Source organism: Sapajus apella, unplaced genomic scaffold, assembly GCF_009761245.1.
Source record: "Sapajus apella isolate SASKATOON/1434 unplaced genomic scaffold, GSC_monkey_1.0 scaffold40, whole genome shotgun sequence".
In the NCBI taxonomy this organism is placed as follows: Eukaryota; Metazoa; Chordata; class Mammalia; order Primates; family Cebidae; genus Sapajus; species Sapajus apella.
Genome location: NW_022436980.1, coordinates 12,548,129 through 12,566,313, shown reverse-complemented (window position 1 = coordinate 12,566,313; position 18,185 = coordinate 12,548,129). Strand labels below are relative to the sequence as shown.

Sequence of the window (18,185 nt, the reverse complement as noted above, 5' to 3'; positions counted from 1 at the left end):
TCCCTCTGCAGCATTTATTATATAACATGAAGTCTATTGGTTATTTCCTTAAAGTCTGCTACCACTGTTGATGCTCTTTAGTTACAACTGATGGTAATCTCTAAAGCAAAAACAGTCGTTCTCTTATTTCAACTTGTGACAAATGGAACCTTTCTCTGATTCAGTTGAAGCATTTATCACACTCAGGGTAAATAGGAAGGAAGGCATCATCAACTATCTTTAAACATAGAATATCCTACATGTTCAACATGACTGTGACAGAAGCAACTAAAAATCTGTTTTAGTTGCCTGAATAATTGTAAGCACAATATTCCCACAACTCTGACATCTACCCAGGATCCACATGAAACAAACAAAAAAACAGCTGACCTTGCAGTAGGACTTTGAGTCCACAAAATAACACTTGTTTAAAAATACAACAGCCCAAAACAATATTCTGTTTCGTGTAGTCTCTCTTAAAGAAAGCTTGTCTGTAAAAGTCCATCAATGAATATTTCCCCATTCTCTTGAGACATCATGGCAGTTGAGTAATCATACAAGCTGCTCTAAAAATGTATGTGACAGGTTAATTTAGCAGTTTATTTTGATAGCATGCACCTCTTTTTGATTATAGCAGGTGTTTCAAGGATAAATTTGCTGAAAATTGTATTTTGTTTAAACAACAGCATGTACATTTATGGCCTCACTATATTAAAAAGCATTTATTGTCTGGCAGCAATAGATACAATTACAAACATTTGTGACAGTAATTGGAGCTATTATTCCTGCATAGAGCCACATGGAGACCGACTTATTGCCACCTGTATTTACATTTGTTACTGGTAATTGTAAAAGCTAATTTTTTTTATTTGGCATCTTGTTTTTCTTTAAATTAGGTGAATATTTCTCAACAGACAGTCTACCAGAAAATCTGTAAGAATTATAACTGTAGTTTCTCCATTATTCAAATAACAGGCAAAGTCCCATTTTAATAACTATTAATTACATAAAACATATTCACATATTTTAGGTCACAGATTATATACATTTTTGCTCATGGATACAAGAATCCTATCAATATATCCTGACTAACAGCCAGAGTATAAGTCTTAACAAAGGCTCTTTATTCCTAATTATAACAATTTATAAATCCCTGCAGGTCAAAAATAGTTAAAGAAGCTAAATTTTATTAATACCCACTTATGCTACATCCAAACACAGAGATGGCAGAAGGTCAAATCAAGTTACTCTCTCCACTGCTTTGGAATGAGGGGAAAAAAAATCCTCTATTGTTTCTAGGGGACACAGATTTGTCTATAACATGAGAAAGCCTACAATTGTAAGTTTCTGTAGGATTTAGCTTCCAATTCTAAGAGACTTAGATCTAATATAGCAATTCTGTGGCCCCTCCAGGTTCATTTAAATGGAATTCCACCTGCTGATTAATGGATGCCTCTCTTCTCCCTCTCAGGTTTTGGCTCTCACAGTGACTAGAGAGCCCCAGGGGCTCAAGACTATTGCAGTGATTCCATCCTTAGCACAATGACTCTTCCAGAAATGTTTCCTGCCGTGAATCACTCAAAGCAACGCTTATACAGTTTATTTATGTTAAAACAAAATCCAATGGCTTGAAGTTGAAATTTAAAGTTTAAGGTTCCTTTTACAACTGTACTCTGAGAAAGTCAGATGCTAAATGAATAGGTAAGGGTACTAAAAAAGCGGTTGAGTAAATCTAAGTTTTGAAATAATTAAAACACATGCTATAATACTTCCAAAGCCTTTTAAAAATAATCTCTTCATCTAAATTCCTTGTAATGAATCTGAAGATTTACATAATTAGTAACACTAAAGACATTTTAGTGGAATGAAGGGATACCTACCCAACTACCTTTTAAAACAACAAAGTAGGAAACATTTAATTATAATTTGGAAAAAATCTACTTAAGTCATTAATCAAAATTTTAATTACAATATCCACAGGGCATTAAAGCATGTTAGAACATTTTTTCATTGCATTAAATACCTAATATTAAATCACTACAATGCACAATCGTTTAGTAATAAGTATGGCATAATTGAAGAAAAGGGCCTAAGTAGGGTTTAGTTGAAAACTGATTTCACACTTTCTGCTCTTCCTTATTTCCAGAGAACAGGAATAAATATTATTAATGATTATTTGGTTTTCACTGCGATTAAAAAAAAACTTGACTTGAAAAAAAGTCATTCTCTTGATAAAGACCAGTAGGATTGATGATTTTAAGAAGCCACTTTCCTCTGAGTCAATAAATGAAGTTGAGACACTAACTATACAAATAACTGAGAACAGCCAGCTCATATACAAAAATATAACTCTGACCCACAATCTCCAGCAGCCAGACCAGGAAGGAAAACCACAGCCTCTGTAGCAAACCTCTGTAGCAATCAGCCCCAAACAGGGTTTAATCAATGACTGCTGACTTCTCCACGTTTGCCTGCCACCTACTTCCAACGTAGGACCAACCAGACAAAGTCAAATATCCCCTCCCTTAACCAGCCAGTCGCATATCACACCCTACTTCTAGTTTAGCTCACCTGCAGATTTCCAGCCGTATCTGAACATTTAGGAAGTCTTCCCTTTTTTCCCCCACTAAAAATCATTAAATTTCCCTACCTGCTTTTGAGTCTTTGCCAAACACAAATGATGGCGGCTGACTCCCTTGCTGTACAGCAAGCTCTGAATAAATTGCCTTTGCTTGGTCTCACTTGGGTGGTCAACATTTATTTCAACAAAGTCAACGGTTTGCTTTTTATAGTAAAAAGAAAACTCAAAGAGATAGAATATTCTTCCTCAAAACACAGCATTAAATATTTCTTTAGCAATTCAAAATTAATCAAAATTACAGAAAGTAAAAATGTATATGAATATGCATTCACATTTTCTATTTCTCCAGAAATATGGAACACGGAGAATTCTTTGGCAGCTCAGCTTCAACTATTGTTATATTAAACTCAGCAAGTTTCATTTGATTCATTTAAAAATTTAAAAAGTGTATATCTTAATATAAGGAATTTAAAATGTTTTACTTATGTAGGAAAATATTATCCTTCAATAATTGTCTTAAAGTACTACGCTAACTGACTCATGAGCCGTACGCATTAGGTCATGAGTGAGGCATTACTAAAGTGTTATGAGCTAGGATTTGGCTGATTTTTACTCTCTTAGGAGAACTTCTGGCTGCATCTTTAGACACATTATTCCAACTTGGGGCAGATCTAAATTGTTCTCTGATTATTAAACCACCATAGAAGTACAGTTAACCCTTGAACAACACCAGTTTGAACTCCATGGGTCCACCTATATGCAGATTTTTTTCAATAAATATATACAAAAAATTTCTAGAAATCTGCAACAATTTGAAAAAACTTGCATATAAACCACATAAGCTAAAAATATCGAAAAAAATTTTTAAAAGTTTAGGTATGTTATAAACACAAAAAATATACACAGATACTAGTCTGTTATCATTTACTATCAGAAATATGCCAAAAAACTATTATAAAAAGTTAAAGTTTACCAAAGTTTATGCACACACAGACTGTATGTGGAGCCATTTGCAGTTGACAGAAATGTAAACAAAGGTAGATATGCAGTAGTAAATCTTAAGTGTATAAAATTAACTGTAGTACATTCTGTACTATAATAATTTTGTAGCCATCTATTATTATTGTGATGAGCTCAAGTGTTGCAAATACCTGTTTAAAATGCGTGAGGCTATTCATCTCCAAATGAGCACTTAGTCTGTATATAAACTGTGTTATCACAGTAAAAAGTAATTTCTTGGGGTTTTCATGTACTTTTTCATGTTTAGTGCAGTATCTTCATGTATTTTCCATGTTTAGCATAAACCCTGAAGAACACCAGGGGACCCATACAAATGTCACTTGCAATGCTGGAAGTGCTCCTAAGAAGCAGATAAAAGTCCTGACATTACAATAAAGAGATGAATTGCTTGATATGTACTGTAGATTGAGGTCTGCAGCTGAGGATGCCTGTCATTTCAAGATAAATGAATCCACCATAAGAACCATTGTAAAAAAAGAAAATTCATGAAGCCATCAGTGCAGCTATGACAGCAGGCACAAAAACCTTTCCCTTTTTGCAAAATACTTTCTTTCTTATGCTGAGAATGCAGCTTTTATGTGGGCGTAGGTTTTCTATAAGAAAGAAATAGACTCTGTTATAATTTTTTTTAAAATGAAATTATTATGTGACAATTTAAAGCAAAAGGAAGGTGAAGGATCTAAAGCTGGTGAATTTGATGCCAGCAAAGGATGGTTTGATAATTTTTGAAAGAGGTTTGGCTTTAAAAAGTGTCAAGATAACAGGAGATACAGCTTCTGATGACCAGAAGGCAGAAGACGAGTTCCTAGGTGCCATTAAGAATATTACTATGGAGAAAAGGTATCTGCATAAACAGGTTTTTAATGCAGACTAAAGTGCCCTGCTATGAAAACAAAAAAAAGCACCACAAAGACATTTAAGTAAGAAAGAGATGTGAGCACCAGGATTTAACGCAGGAAGGGATAAGCTAACTCTACCGTTTTATGCAAATATAGTTGGGTTTATGATTAGGACTGCCCTTATTTATAAACTGCTAACCTCTGAGCCTTGAAAGGAAGAGATAATCACCAGCTGCCAGTCTTTTGGTTGTGCAACAAGAGGGCATGGACAATGAGAACCCCTTTTCTGGACTGGTTCCATCAATTCTTTATCCCTGAAGTCTGGAAGTACCTTGTTATTAAGGGACTGCTCTTTAAAGTTTTTTGATATTGGACCATGCCTCTGGCCACCCAGAACCCCACGAGTTCAACATTGAAGGCACTGAAGTGGTTTAGTTGCCCCCAAACACAACCTCTCTAATTCAGCTAGTAGATCAGGGGGTCATAAGGACCTTTAAGTCTTATTATACATAGTAGTCTATGAAAGAATTGTCAACACTGTGGAACTCCAATAGAGAAAACATCATAGAAGTCTGGAAGGATTATACCAAAGAAGGTGCCATTGTTGTTATAGAAAAGCCTGTGAAAGCCATCAAGTCTAAAACCAATTCCTGCTGAAGAAAACTGTGCCAGACGTGTGCATGACTTCCCAGGATTTATGATAGAGACAATCAAGGAAATCATGAAAGAGATTGTGGCGTGGCCAAAAAAAAAAAAAAAAGTGTTGGTGGGGATAACAGGTTTCAAAATACGTATTTTGGAGAAATTCAAGAACTAATAGACATAGCAGAGGAATTAAACGATGACTTGATGGAGATAAGTGCTTCCAAGCCAGTATCAAATAATGAAGAAGACTTCGAAGAAGAAGCAGTACCAGAAAACAAATTTTGACACTGGACAATTGGCAGGAGGGCTCTGATGATTCAAGATTGCTTTGGACTGATTTTATAATGTGGACCCTTTTATGAAAAATTAAAGCAAATTGTGGAAGAACTGGTAATATACAGAAACGTTTTTAGAGAAATGAAAAATCAAAACAGCCATAAATTAGAATGCATTTCCATAAAGTTACACCAGTGTGTCTGCCTCTCCTGCCTCCCTTTCCTATTCCTCCACCTCTTCTGCCTCTGCCACCCCTGAGACAGCAAGATCACCTCCTCCTCTAGTCCCTCCTCCTGTCTCAGCTTTCTCAATGTGAAGACAAGGGAGATGAAGACTTTTATGATGATCCACTTCCACTTAATGAATAGTACATATATTTTCTCTTCCTTATGAGTTTCTTAACATTTTCTTTTCTCTAGCTTATTTTATTGTAAGAATACAGGATATATAACATACAAAATATGTGTTGTTTATGTTATTAGTAAGGCTTCCAGCCAACAGTAAGCTATTAGTAGGTAAGTTCTGAAGAGCCAAAAGTTAAAATGCACAGGGATTGGCATCCCTAACCTCCACATCATTCAAAGGTCAACTGTAATTACCAGGAACATTATAATCAATGCAAAAAAATGAACCATTAATACGGTCCATTCAAATCAGCATAAAACAAAAATTCTTTATCTTCAGTTGTGAAGCATATCATTTGTATTTTTGGCAACATTTACTTTCCTAATTGTATTCTGTTTAAGCTAATATTAAAATTAGTTTGCATTCTTTGAGAACTGGCAATAGTAGCAAGGGGAGCCAGACAATAGGAATAAGCCAGTTTAGCAGTAAAAACCTTGTTGCAGTACTATGGAGAGTATACAAAATAAAATATTGGTTTATGATAAGCTCTCATCAAAGCACATATATTAAAACACATACAAAGAATAGAAAAGGAGATTTACTTTTTTGTGATTCCCTGCTAGGAAGCATAAAAAGAAAAAACTAAATGTGTGAGAGAAGGCTGCTCTGCCCATGGAGTAGCCATTCTTTTGTTTTTTCTCTAGTAATGAAACTTGCTTTCATGTAAGTTAAAAAAAAAAAAGGCAGGGGGATTCTCTGAGGCTACCATGGCTCAGAAGGCTGCCTGATTTAAAAAAAAAAAAAGAAAGACAGAAATGTGAGAGAAAAAAAGCAAAACACATATTTGATCCAGAGCCAAATAAATATGGGATTTATTCACTACCAAATTTAAATAACAGCACTCCTTTCCTACTTGGCTCTCTCACCTCTAAACCACTTAAATATTAATCCAATACTGACCAGTAAAACACACTGATCCCAAAATAATACACTTCTTTTCTTTCTTTTTTTCTTTCAAACACAAAAGACCTAGATATCCTAGATAGCTTGTCTTGAGTGAAAGATTATTATTTTGGCCAAAGGGAAGGGAAAGGGTAGAGTAAGCAGCGGAGAAGGAAAGGGTTGACCATAAATGCTGGAGTCCATCTCTTCTGGAGGAGAATGAGTCTGTGAGAAGAGAGTTCATATGTAACCAGATGGTTTATTTTTATTTCTATTTTATTTATTGTTATGAAACTTTTCATTAGCCCCTTATTTTCTCAAGCCAGTATATGTATTTATTTTTCAATAAGCTGTATAAAGAATTCACCTGACCCTAAAGGTGCATTTCCCAATTGCTATATCTGAAAGACTTAGAAGAGGAGTTTGTAAAATAATACTAGATACAAAGACCAAATCATCTAAAGAAGAATTCTGAAAAAGCAATCAAATATGACTTTGGTCAGTAGTTTTTATCACAAAGATCTAAATTCAAAATGATACCTACATATTCTAAAACATAATGAAAAAACCCGTTATCTGATATTTTGGAATGCTGGCCATAAAACTTAAATTTGCAATTAATTTGACAGCATATATCCTCACAAGATTAAGGCCGACAGAGTGGCATGACAATAAGGGTCCAACTTTCAACTCATTAACTCTTCCCCAAATCAGGAGAACTCTGATTATCTAAAAACTCAGGATTTTGATGATGGCAATACTGGTCTGCTATAGAATTTGACCTGCACATAGTTTTGTAAAAAGAGTGTGTGTTAGCAGTCACATTTATATTTTTTCTTAAGATACTCCTATTAATGCAAAAATTAATAACTGCACCCTAAAAAATCCCTATTAGACTCTAAATGAGACGTTTGACTTCAAGAGTTTATTTAGCTTGAAATTAAACAAATTAAACTTGCTTCCTTGTGGGATTAAGCTGTACTTGAGAGTTTCCAGCTATATAATTATTTTAACACAACAATCTAACCAGAATCACAATAATAGTGATTTTTAATTTTAGGAAGTGAATTTTTTCTGACAAGACCAAAAAATCAGAAATTACATTTTTGTAAAAAAATCACATTTTTGCAAATGAAGACTTCCAGAAGATTTTACTTAATCAGTGAAGAAGAAATTCTTATTAATATATTTTTAGATATAAAAACTATACAAAGAATTCACCTGCAATGCAATCAATTAATAATTGTCTACCATAATGAGTAGGTAAACAGACTATAGGATTTGTCCACTTACCTTGAATAGAGTTTGTTCTACAGCTCTTCACAGTGGAGTAAGACCTTTGTTGCTCTCGCCCTATCCTGGGACTGCTGTAGGAGTCTAGCTTACTTCCTACCTGCTCTGAGATACAGTTATACAAGCTCGAATCCAGACATTCTAAGAATAAATCAGCTTCCAAGGCATTCTGAAAACAGCAATGTTTGTAAGATTTTTTTTTTTTCTTTTTCTGGAAGCAGACACAGGATCACACTTTCAGAGTGATAAGCTTTTCTAGATCCTTGTTCCATAATGGTAGGGGCTTATGTCCAACCTCCAAGGATGAAAATCCTCCCTCAGTTTCCTTATCTAGATGTTTCTTTAGCCCCTTTTGTAGAGATATTTATACTGCAGCTAGAATAGTATTGTCTAGTAACCTATTAACTTATTCTGGTCATTACAGTTGACCCTTGAACAGTGCAGAGGTTGGTCTCCAGGGGCACCAATCACTTTGTACAGTAGAAAATCCATGCATAAGTTTTGACTCCTTAAAAATTTAACTGCTAACAGCTTACTTTTGACTAGAAGTGATACTGATAATATAAACAACACATATTCCTTATGTTACATGTATTATATAGTGCATTCTTACAACAAAGTAAACTAAAAAAAGTTATTAAGAAAATCACAAGGAAGAAAATATATATTTACTATTCATTAAGTAAAAGTGGATCACTAGAAAGGTCTTTATCCTCATTGTCTTCACGTGGAGTAGACTGAGGAGGCGGAAGAGGAGGGGTTGGTCTTGCTGTCTCAGAAGGGGCAGAGGCAGAAGGGGTAGAGGAGGTGGAAGAGGATGCAGAACAGCAGGCATACTGGGTGTAACGTTTTTTGGGAAGTCTGCCTATAAGTGGACCTGTGCAGTTCAAACCCTGATTTTACAGGACCCTAGGCAGAAGGGACTTGCCTTGTCTCAGATAAGTCTTTGTATGTTAATGCTGGAATGAGTTAAGACTTTGGAAGACTGTCAGGAAGGCATGATTATGTTTTGAAATGTAAGGACATGAGATTTGGGAGAGGCCAGGGGCAGAATTACATGGTTTAGCTTTGTGTCCCTATCCAAATCTCATCCTGAAATGTAATCCCCAAGTGTTACGGGAGGAAGGAAACTGGTGGGAGGTGACTGGATTATGAATGTGGCGTTTTCCCTTGGGGTTCTCAGTTTATAATTGTCTGGCATTTCCCCTGCTCATTTCTTCTTCCTGTGGCCTTGTGAAGAAGATGCCTTGCTTTCCCTTGGCCTTTGCCATGATTGTAAGTTTCCTAAGGCTTTCCCAGCCATGCTGAACTGTGAGTCAATTATACCTTTCCTTTATAAATTACCCAGTCTTGGGCAGTTCTTCATAGCAGTACAAAAACAAATGCAACAGTATTTATAAAATTGTAACTAGAAAGGAAGCAGAAACTTCATACAATGGGTGAGTTAATCTGGTCTAATCCCTAAATCTTATTAAATATGACTTCTTGATTATTTTCTTAACATTTTATTTTTAATCACATGTATTGAATAGATTAAGATCACTTCCAGGCTGCTTTCCATTTTGCCATCCAGCAGAGTTCTAAACCATCTTATAACTCTAATCAATTGGTATGGTCATGGAATTCCTATTCATCTAAACATAATATGATTTCCCAGAAAATCTTCTGAGAAAATACCCCTCAACACCAGGCAACTATGATGTCTTCCAAATCACTCTTTTGAAGATCTTTGCTTTGCTTTTTGGACCAGGTTACATTATTTAGTTATTTAATAACAATTTGTTAAATCCCTATTAAGACAAAATGCTGAAAACTGAATCCTACTGCCCTTCTTTAATAATTTTTATAACTGGGAGTACCCCTAACCCTGAAGTTGCCTTATAACATTTTTTTGAAGAAAATGTGTTCCCTCTTTGATACCTTATTGTCAGTTCTAATCGTGACTTTCAGTTGCGGTAGTACACGTTCCACTTCTAGGCTCCATTCTGCAGCATCTGTTGTGGATTCCAAAATATCTTCTTGTTTGGCAGTCTCGTTCATATCCTAAGAAAGGAAAGATATCACAAGATTGAGAGTTTATAAAAAGAAATGGTAAAAATTTGAGGCATTTTAGCAGTACTGCACAATTTAAATCAAGAATTGGTAGTGTTAAAATTATAGTGGAAGAAGAAATTCTTTTTTGTCTTCCTACAATGTTGAAAGAAAATAACGCACCAACCTGGTAGAATAGCAAAATACGTATTAAAAAAGAAGGAAATATGTGATTCAACTATTTTTACAAGGAAAAATGTTTCTGAGACATCAAATTGAGCTCAACAGGAATACCATCAAATGGACCAACTAGCCATTTAGGTGTGCTAACTGGTAACAATAGGAAACATGTTTGGTAAGAAAAGTCACTCATGTTTGTTAAGAAAACACCTAAATTTATTATGCTGAAAGAGAAACCCCAAATATGCAAGAGAAAAGATTTTAAAAAATTCTAGAAGCAAAGACTCACTATTTACAAAGTTTGTATTCATAATTGTGATAATTTATTGGGTCAAATTATAATATAGCTTAAAGTGTGATTTAATATAGACATATTTGGACTCAAATAGGGTGGATGCCAAATTTCTGCATTTGATTTTTGCATTGGAATAATAAAAATCAATCATGGTTGTTTTCAAATTACCCCCCAAAAAAATAAGTCCACTCTTTTCTCTTTTTTCCCAGCCCTTCACATTTCAGCATTATGTATGTACCTGAAAATACAAAGAATGTACAGATTAATGATTTAAAGATAATATCTAAGGCAGTAATTTTGGTACCAGTTCTTCCCTTTTAACTCCTTTAATAAATTATAAGTAAATCTAAAGAAAAACTAAAATACCAATATTTATATAGAGAAAAACAGACCCAAGAGATATAAACAGGCAAACACACAGTATAAACCTTATATATGAATTCTAATTTGAATAATCTATAAAAAGACATTTTTGAGATAATCAGAGAAATTTTAATGTGGGAGAATTCTGGATGATATTATGAAATTACTAATTTTATAGGTATGACATGGCATGATGGTTCTGTTTAAAAAGGACTTATAAGTTAGAAGTAAATGCTAAAACATTTACAGATGAATCGACAAGATGTCTGAATTTTACTTTAAAATATGGGGCAAAGAAAAAAGGGAGGTAGCTTTAAATAAAACACGATTGACAAAATGTTAATAACTGTTGAAAGTGGATAATGTGGCATATTCATTTTCTTATTCTAATTTTGTATGTGTTTAAAACATTCCATAATACAAAATTTAAAAATAAAAACTATGTGAACAACCTCATGATGAAGCTACATTCCCAATATAAATTTATGTCACAAAAATCATATTTCTGAAATGAAAGTTCATTGTATTAGTCTTTCCAATCAGATGTAACACTAATCAGAAGATTAAGCTTACATTAGGGTTTGTATTTTTGTGGGAGCCTGAGGTCTTTAGAGGCTCTGAACTCACTCCCAGCTAAGACTCTGGGACAGTGCTAACATAAGAAAGCCTCTTCTACCTTCTAGCTTGTAATAGCAAGTCCTGTTTAGACTTAGAGCCTTAAAGCCAATACTGCTTTTTGTTCAGAAATTCAGGGGACTATATATTTCTAACCTCATCATTTGATAACGGATAACTAATACATGTTTTTATACTTTATAATATATGGTCCGAATGTATTCAGTTACATTCCATTTAGAAAACCAGAAGTATAAAAAAACAAACATTAAGTAAAATGTGAAAAAAATCTAGGTTAAAAAAAAAGCTCAAGATTCTACTTTAAACATTTAAATATGGAAACGTATTATTTTGAGTATTTAATGCTCTATACTTCTATATAAATTGGATCTTGGGTAGCACAAGAATATAGTAGCTGGAAAAGGAGGTGCAGCATTCACAAAGTAGATGTGTGAAGTTATATGAGAATGTGTATGATGGCAGGAAAAGAGATAATGGGTCTTTGTGTCGAAACCTAAAGCAATAGGGAAGGTTCTCTGCCATGTAAACCCACACTGGCACCAATAAGATGCATATGTTCAGAAGAATTAGGTATATGCACACTCACTGGCACATCTGGGTACCTGTCTTAGGCTCTACAAACCTAATTCTCTCATTTTCTATACCACACAGGACAGACCAGTAGGGTCTGGGGTAGGTAGGACATATGTCTTACTAATGGTATGTGAGTCCTGATCTCAGGGCATGTGTGTGGGTACACACACAGGGTTACTCCTGCCAGGGTAATGGGCCCCCACAGCCCAATCCTGCAAAACCAGGCTGAAACAAGAGAGCATGTCCTCTCAGCAGCAGTTTTGATTGATTCTTAATAGAATGCAGCTATTGCATTAAATGATAAATTCTGTAAAGTTACAGAGTACAAAATCAATATATAAAAATCAGTATCATTTCTATATGCCAACAGTGAACAATTTGAAGAAGAAACCAAAAAAGTAATCCCATTCACGATAGCTAAAATAAAATATCTAGATATAAACCTAACCAAAGGAGTGAAAAATCTTTAGAATGAAACTACAAAAACACTGACAAAAGAATTGATGAGGACACAGAAAAGGGAATGATATTTCAAGTTCATGAACTGAAAAAATAAATATTATTAAAACATCCTTACTACCCAAAGCAATCTACAGTTTCAGTGCAATCCCTATAAAAATACTAATGACATTCTTCACAGAAATAAAAAAGAAATCGAAAATTTACAAGGAACTACAAAAGACCCAGAATAGCCAAAGCAATCCTGAGCAAAAAGAACAAAGCTGGAATCATCGCATTACCTGATTTCAAATTATACTACAAAGCTACAGTAACTAAAACAGCATGGTTCTGGCATAGAAACAGATGCAAAGACCAATGGAAAAGAATAGAGAATGCAGATTTAAATCTATGCATTTATAGATAACTCATTTCTAACAAAAATACCAAGAACACACATTGTGGAAAGGACAGTCTCTTCAATAAATGGTGCTGGGAAAACTGGATATTCACATGTAGAAGAATGAGACTAGATGCCTATCTCTCACCATACACAAAAATCAAATCAATATGGATTAAACACTTAAATCTAAGACATGAAACTCCAAAACTACTGAAAGAAAACGTTGGGAAAACACTCCAAACATTGGTCTGGGCAAAGATTTCTGAAGGAAGACCTCAAAAGCACAAGCAACGAAAGCAAAAATGAACAAATGGGGTCATGTCAAGCTAAAATGCTTCTGAACAGCAAAGGAAACAATCAACATAATGAAGAGGCAACCCACAGAATGAGAGAAAATATTTGCAAACTACCCATCTGAAACAGGATTAACAATCAGAATATGTAAAGAGCTCAAACAACTCAGTAGGAAAAAAAACCTCAAATAATCCAATTAAAAAACAGGCAAAAGATCTAAATAGACATTTCTCAAAACAAGTCATACAAATGGCCAACAGTTATAAAAAAAAAAAAAAAAAAAAGATCAGCATCACTAATCACCAGAGAAATGCAAACCAAAACCACCAGATACCGTCTTACCTCAGTTAAAACGGTTTTTATCAAAAAGACAGACAATAACAAATGCTGACAAGGATGTAGAGAAAGGGGAATACTTGTATACTGTTGGTGAGAAAGTAAACTAGTACAGCCACTATGGAGAACACTATGGAGGTGTCTCAAAAAACTAAAAATATAACTATCATATAATCTAGCAATGCTGCTAATGGGCATATACGCAAAAGAAAGGAAATCAGTATGTTGAAGAGAAATCTGCATTCCCATGTTTACTGCAGCACTAAGCACAATAGCCGAGATATGGAATCAACCTAAGTGTTGATCAAGGGATGAATGCATAAGGAAAATATGGAATATATATACTATGGAATATTATTTAGCCAGAAAAAGAATGAAATCCCGTCATTTGTAGCAACATGGATGGCATCGGAGGTCATTATGTTAAATGAAATATGCCAGGAACAGTAAGACAAGCCTCACATGTTCTCACTCATATGTGGGACCTAAAAAAAAAGTAGATTTCATGGAGGTAGAGAGGGAGTGATGCTTACCTAAGATTGAGAAAGGTGGCGGGGAGGGATAAACAGGGAATGGTTAGTGGGTATGAAAATATAGTTATTTAAAACTGCACTAGTTTTATAGAAAAAAATAAGACCTAGTGTTCAGTAGCACAATAAGGCAACTATAATTAAGGATAATGTATTGCATATTTCAAAATACCTAAAAGTGGAATGGGAATGTTCCTAACACAAAGAAATGATAAATTCTTGAGGTGATTGATATTCCAATTACCCTAATCTGATCATTATACATTGTATACCTTGTATCAAAATATCACATACATCCAATAATTATGCACTATGTATTCATAATAACTAAAGATTAAAAAATTAAAAGATAAATAAGTTTGATTTATGGAGCACCAGTTGGGTGAATTGAAGCTATATGCTGTTGATTAAATCCCAAAACCAGTGCTCTCAAACCCCATCCCCTCATTTCCACCCCCTCTTTCTTTCCCTCTGTACAAGACTGAAGTCCAGAATTAACAAACAAGACAAGGAGGGACACCCATCCATACTCCCACTTTCTTCAGGCCTGGATATAGGATTGTTCAAGTTGTGAATAACATATTCAAAATGTTTTACTGAAGGAGGGGAATGTTCATAAAGGCAGATGCGTTTGCAGTGGCCACTTGAACCAGAGCTAGAATCTGTGTTAGTAGGGTACATAAAGATGAAACACTGCATTAAGATATTCTAGTGCATAAGCTATTTGTTTTCATGTTTGGCCCTTTAGTGAGTTGCATTTACCCTTACTGCCTTATTATTTAGTTAACTTAAGCAATGACTTGCTAACTCCTACTCCCAATGTCCTAAAATGATTTAATGTAGGAGCTTAAAATTTTCACTCACTTGTAGGCCATAATTAATACACTAGGGGAAGTGGCCCAGTTACTAAATGAATAAAGGGCCAAAAGAGAACATTAGGTTTGGCAGAGTAGCATTAACTTATTCAAACTGTACAGTTTCTTTCTGCATCCATGTTTACATATCTATTTCATAATCTCATTCCTCACTCAACATTTCTTAATGCCTAATAACTGGATACATTAACTGAGCAAGCCCTACATATAAAGTATAAATCATTTTAAAACTATACTGTGCCTTGGTTATAATGCTTTGAGAAAACTTTTCTTCCCAGTTGTTTTTCCATTTAGCAAATGGTACTTTATGTAGGGTCATTCGTAAAAGAGAAATAAACTGCTGTTTCATTTCATCTAAATTTTGTATCATCATGACAAAGTCCCTCTCTAACACGTTAACTAAGATAAAGCATTGCTTTTGGGAAATTTCATTTTCCAGTTACTGCAGAAGAAAGAATTAGAAGCTCGTAAGACACAAGCTATCTAGAAGTCTCACTTATAATTAATTAATTAAACTAATAAGCCATTTGTTAAACTACAGCATTCGAGGTAAGAATTCAGGCACTGTGCTTGGTGTGGAAAGATAAAAGGATTTAATCACTGCCTGCAGAGTTTGTAGACTACTAGGAAGAGTCTGAGGCCAGTTAATGGGAGTAATAATTGGTTCTACATAAAAGGAGAAACTGACGAGATGGGAACTGATCCTGACTGCCAAAGGAAGAATTGAAAATAACCGTCTATACTATCCCATAAAGTACCCTTGGGCTCAAACAGCAGGGCACACCATGGAAGTCAGCTCAAGAATCAAACATAACAGCATTAAAAGCCTACCCAGGATCCTGTTCCAATAATCTTTGGTCAAGCATCAAAGAAAGACTATGTTCTGTAAAAATATGCATAAGATGGCTACCTCATGGATACACTAGTGTCCAGAGTCATTTAAGGAGCTCAATTCATATACCTACCCAGAGGGTGTTGAAAGTCCAATCAACAGTCAAGATTAAATACTCCCAAGACTCAAGGAAAAGGGAATTACGTTGTCTTAAGAATCACAAAAGTATGGCATAAATGTTAAGAGGATGGATCTGGAATCACATCTTTGCTCAAATCCCACCTCCATGACTTCCTAGCTGTTGGTCAAGTTACAAATCTCAGAGTACCAATCTGTAAAATGAGAATAACAACAGCACCTTCCTCATTGGAAAGGCTGCTGTGAGCATTAAATGAGACGATGTCTTTAAAAGGCTTGTACAGTGTATAATACATATTAATTCCTGGTATACTTTAGCAGTTATTATTATTACATGCCAAATGTGGTACTAGCTGCTTTTACAAATGGGTTAAATGTCCAATGATAACACCATGAAACAGGGAGTCTTATTCCTATCTTTTAAAATGAGGAAACTGAGGCACAGAATAGTCAGGTGGTTTTTTCAATGTCATGTACAGTGAGTCTTAGGGCAGGCAGTGTTACTCTAGTGCATGAGCTCTAGAACACCTCACCATATGTCTATCAACGCTTTGTCATATAGGCTGTAATTATTTTTCTCCAGTTCATCACTTGTATTTTAACTCTATAGTGTTGCCCACTCTGCTTTCCCATCATATAAAGTTTTAATTTTCATACATTTAGATTTGCCTTTTCTGTTTTTCATTTCTTGTCATGCTCAATTATGCCTACTTCAAACTATAATACTTGACACTCATGTTTGTTGTGTGCGTGTGTGGTTTTTGGTTTTGTTTTGTTTTGAGACAGGATCTTGCTCTGTCGCCCAGGCTGGAGTGCAGTGGCACAATCTTGACTCACTGCAGCCTCTGCCGCCAGAGTTCAAGCAATTCTCCTGCCTCAACCTCCCAAGTAGCTGGGATTACAGGTGTGCACCACCATGCCTGGCTGATTTTTATATGTTTAGTAGAGATGGGGGTTTCACCATGTGGGCCAAGCTAGTCTCCAGCTTCTGGCCTCAAGTGATCCACCTGCCTCGGCCTCCCAAAGTGCTGGAACTAAAGGCAGTGAGTCACCATGCCTGGCCTCACGTTTTTATTTTATTTTTGTGCCTTATTTTTTATTGTGATCCATGTGGAGTTGATTTGGGTGTAATATATGAGGCAGGAATCCAGCTTTTTCTACAAATGGGTTAGCCTATGATCTCTTCATCATTTAATTGAATAGTTTTCCTCGCTGATTTGAATTGCTTCATATACTAACGTGACCGCATATGTGTATTATCTTATAGATTCTATACTACTTCATTAATCTATTTCTGTCTATATTTTCAGATTTATAAGAAATTGCATCAGTATTACACAAAAAAATTCTATATACTTGTCATTCAGATACCACTTCCAAATGTTCACATCTTAAATAACTTTGAGCTAATTATGAATAAAGGGGTACAATGTTTATATCTGGATGCTGATATTTGGGAAACTTTTCACTTTTTTCTTTATATTCCTTCATGCTTTCATTTTTTTTAAACACAAGGAACATATTTCACTTTAAAAAAAGAATAAAGTTTTTTCAATAAGCAGGTAAAAATGCAATTTGATTAACTTCCAAAAACTAACTGGTACAGGTGGCATGCTGTAGGAATCTGAATGAGAAAGACAAGTATGCTTTAATGCAATAACGAGGTTTAAGTTTAGCCTTACAAAAATGTATGGGATGTAAATAGGCAGAAAAGAGACAAGCCAAGTATATACAGTGAGGAAAACAGCATAAGCCAAAATACTGAAATAGGAATGAATATAACTGGTGAAGATCAAAATGAGAAAAGAATCTGGGGGCTTAAAAAGGCGAATACTGGGGAGGAATAGAGTTAAGTACATTGCGAAAGAACTTAAAGTCTAGGGTAAGGAATATGAAGTTTGACCTCCAAGCCAGAAAAGAAGCCCACAAATCATAGGCAAAGTATAATTACTACATATATTAATATTTATCCAACAAATATTTATTTAGTACCTACTATGTTCCACATACTGTTATAGCCCAGGAATAGTGACTAAAACAATAATCCTCATGAACAAAAATATGCTAGTTATGTTTTATAAGGATTTATGGGCTGTAGATTTTTGGTTTAGCTGTGGGATTAAATGGGGCAAGGTGATAAGGGAAGTGTCACTGAGGAGACAGAATTTGAGCTGAACCTTGAACTACTGAGTCAGGTAGAGAGACAGTGGGAAGGTATTTTAGAAAAGAGACAATAGGAAAGAGAAGGATTGGATGGGAGCAGATATGCTCACAAGGTGTTTGAAAGTCTATGAGGGCAGCCATTTAACTGGAATAAAGGTTTGTAGAAGAAAATGAGGTT

At 34.9% G+C, this 18,185-nt stretch overlaps 1 protein-coding gene across 1 annotated transcript in view; it reads right to left on the bottom strand.

The window, feature by feature from the left end:
- Positions 1 to 18,185, bottom strand: part of IFT57 (intraflagellar transport 57) — a 59,977-nt gene that overhangs the window by 19,552 nt on the left and 22,240 nt on the right. Inside the window, exon 6 of the mRNA XM_032299176.1 lies at positions 9,841 to 9,963. Coding sequence (XP_032155067.1) covers positions 9,841 to 9,963 — 123 coding nt within the window. The remainder of the gene's footprint in view (positions 1 to 9,840; positions 9,964 to 18,185) is intronic.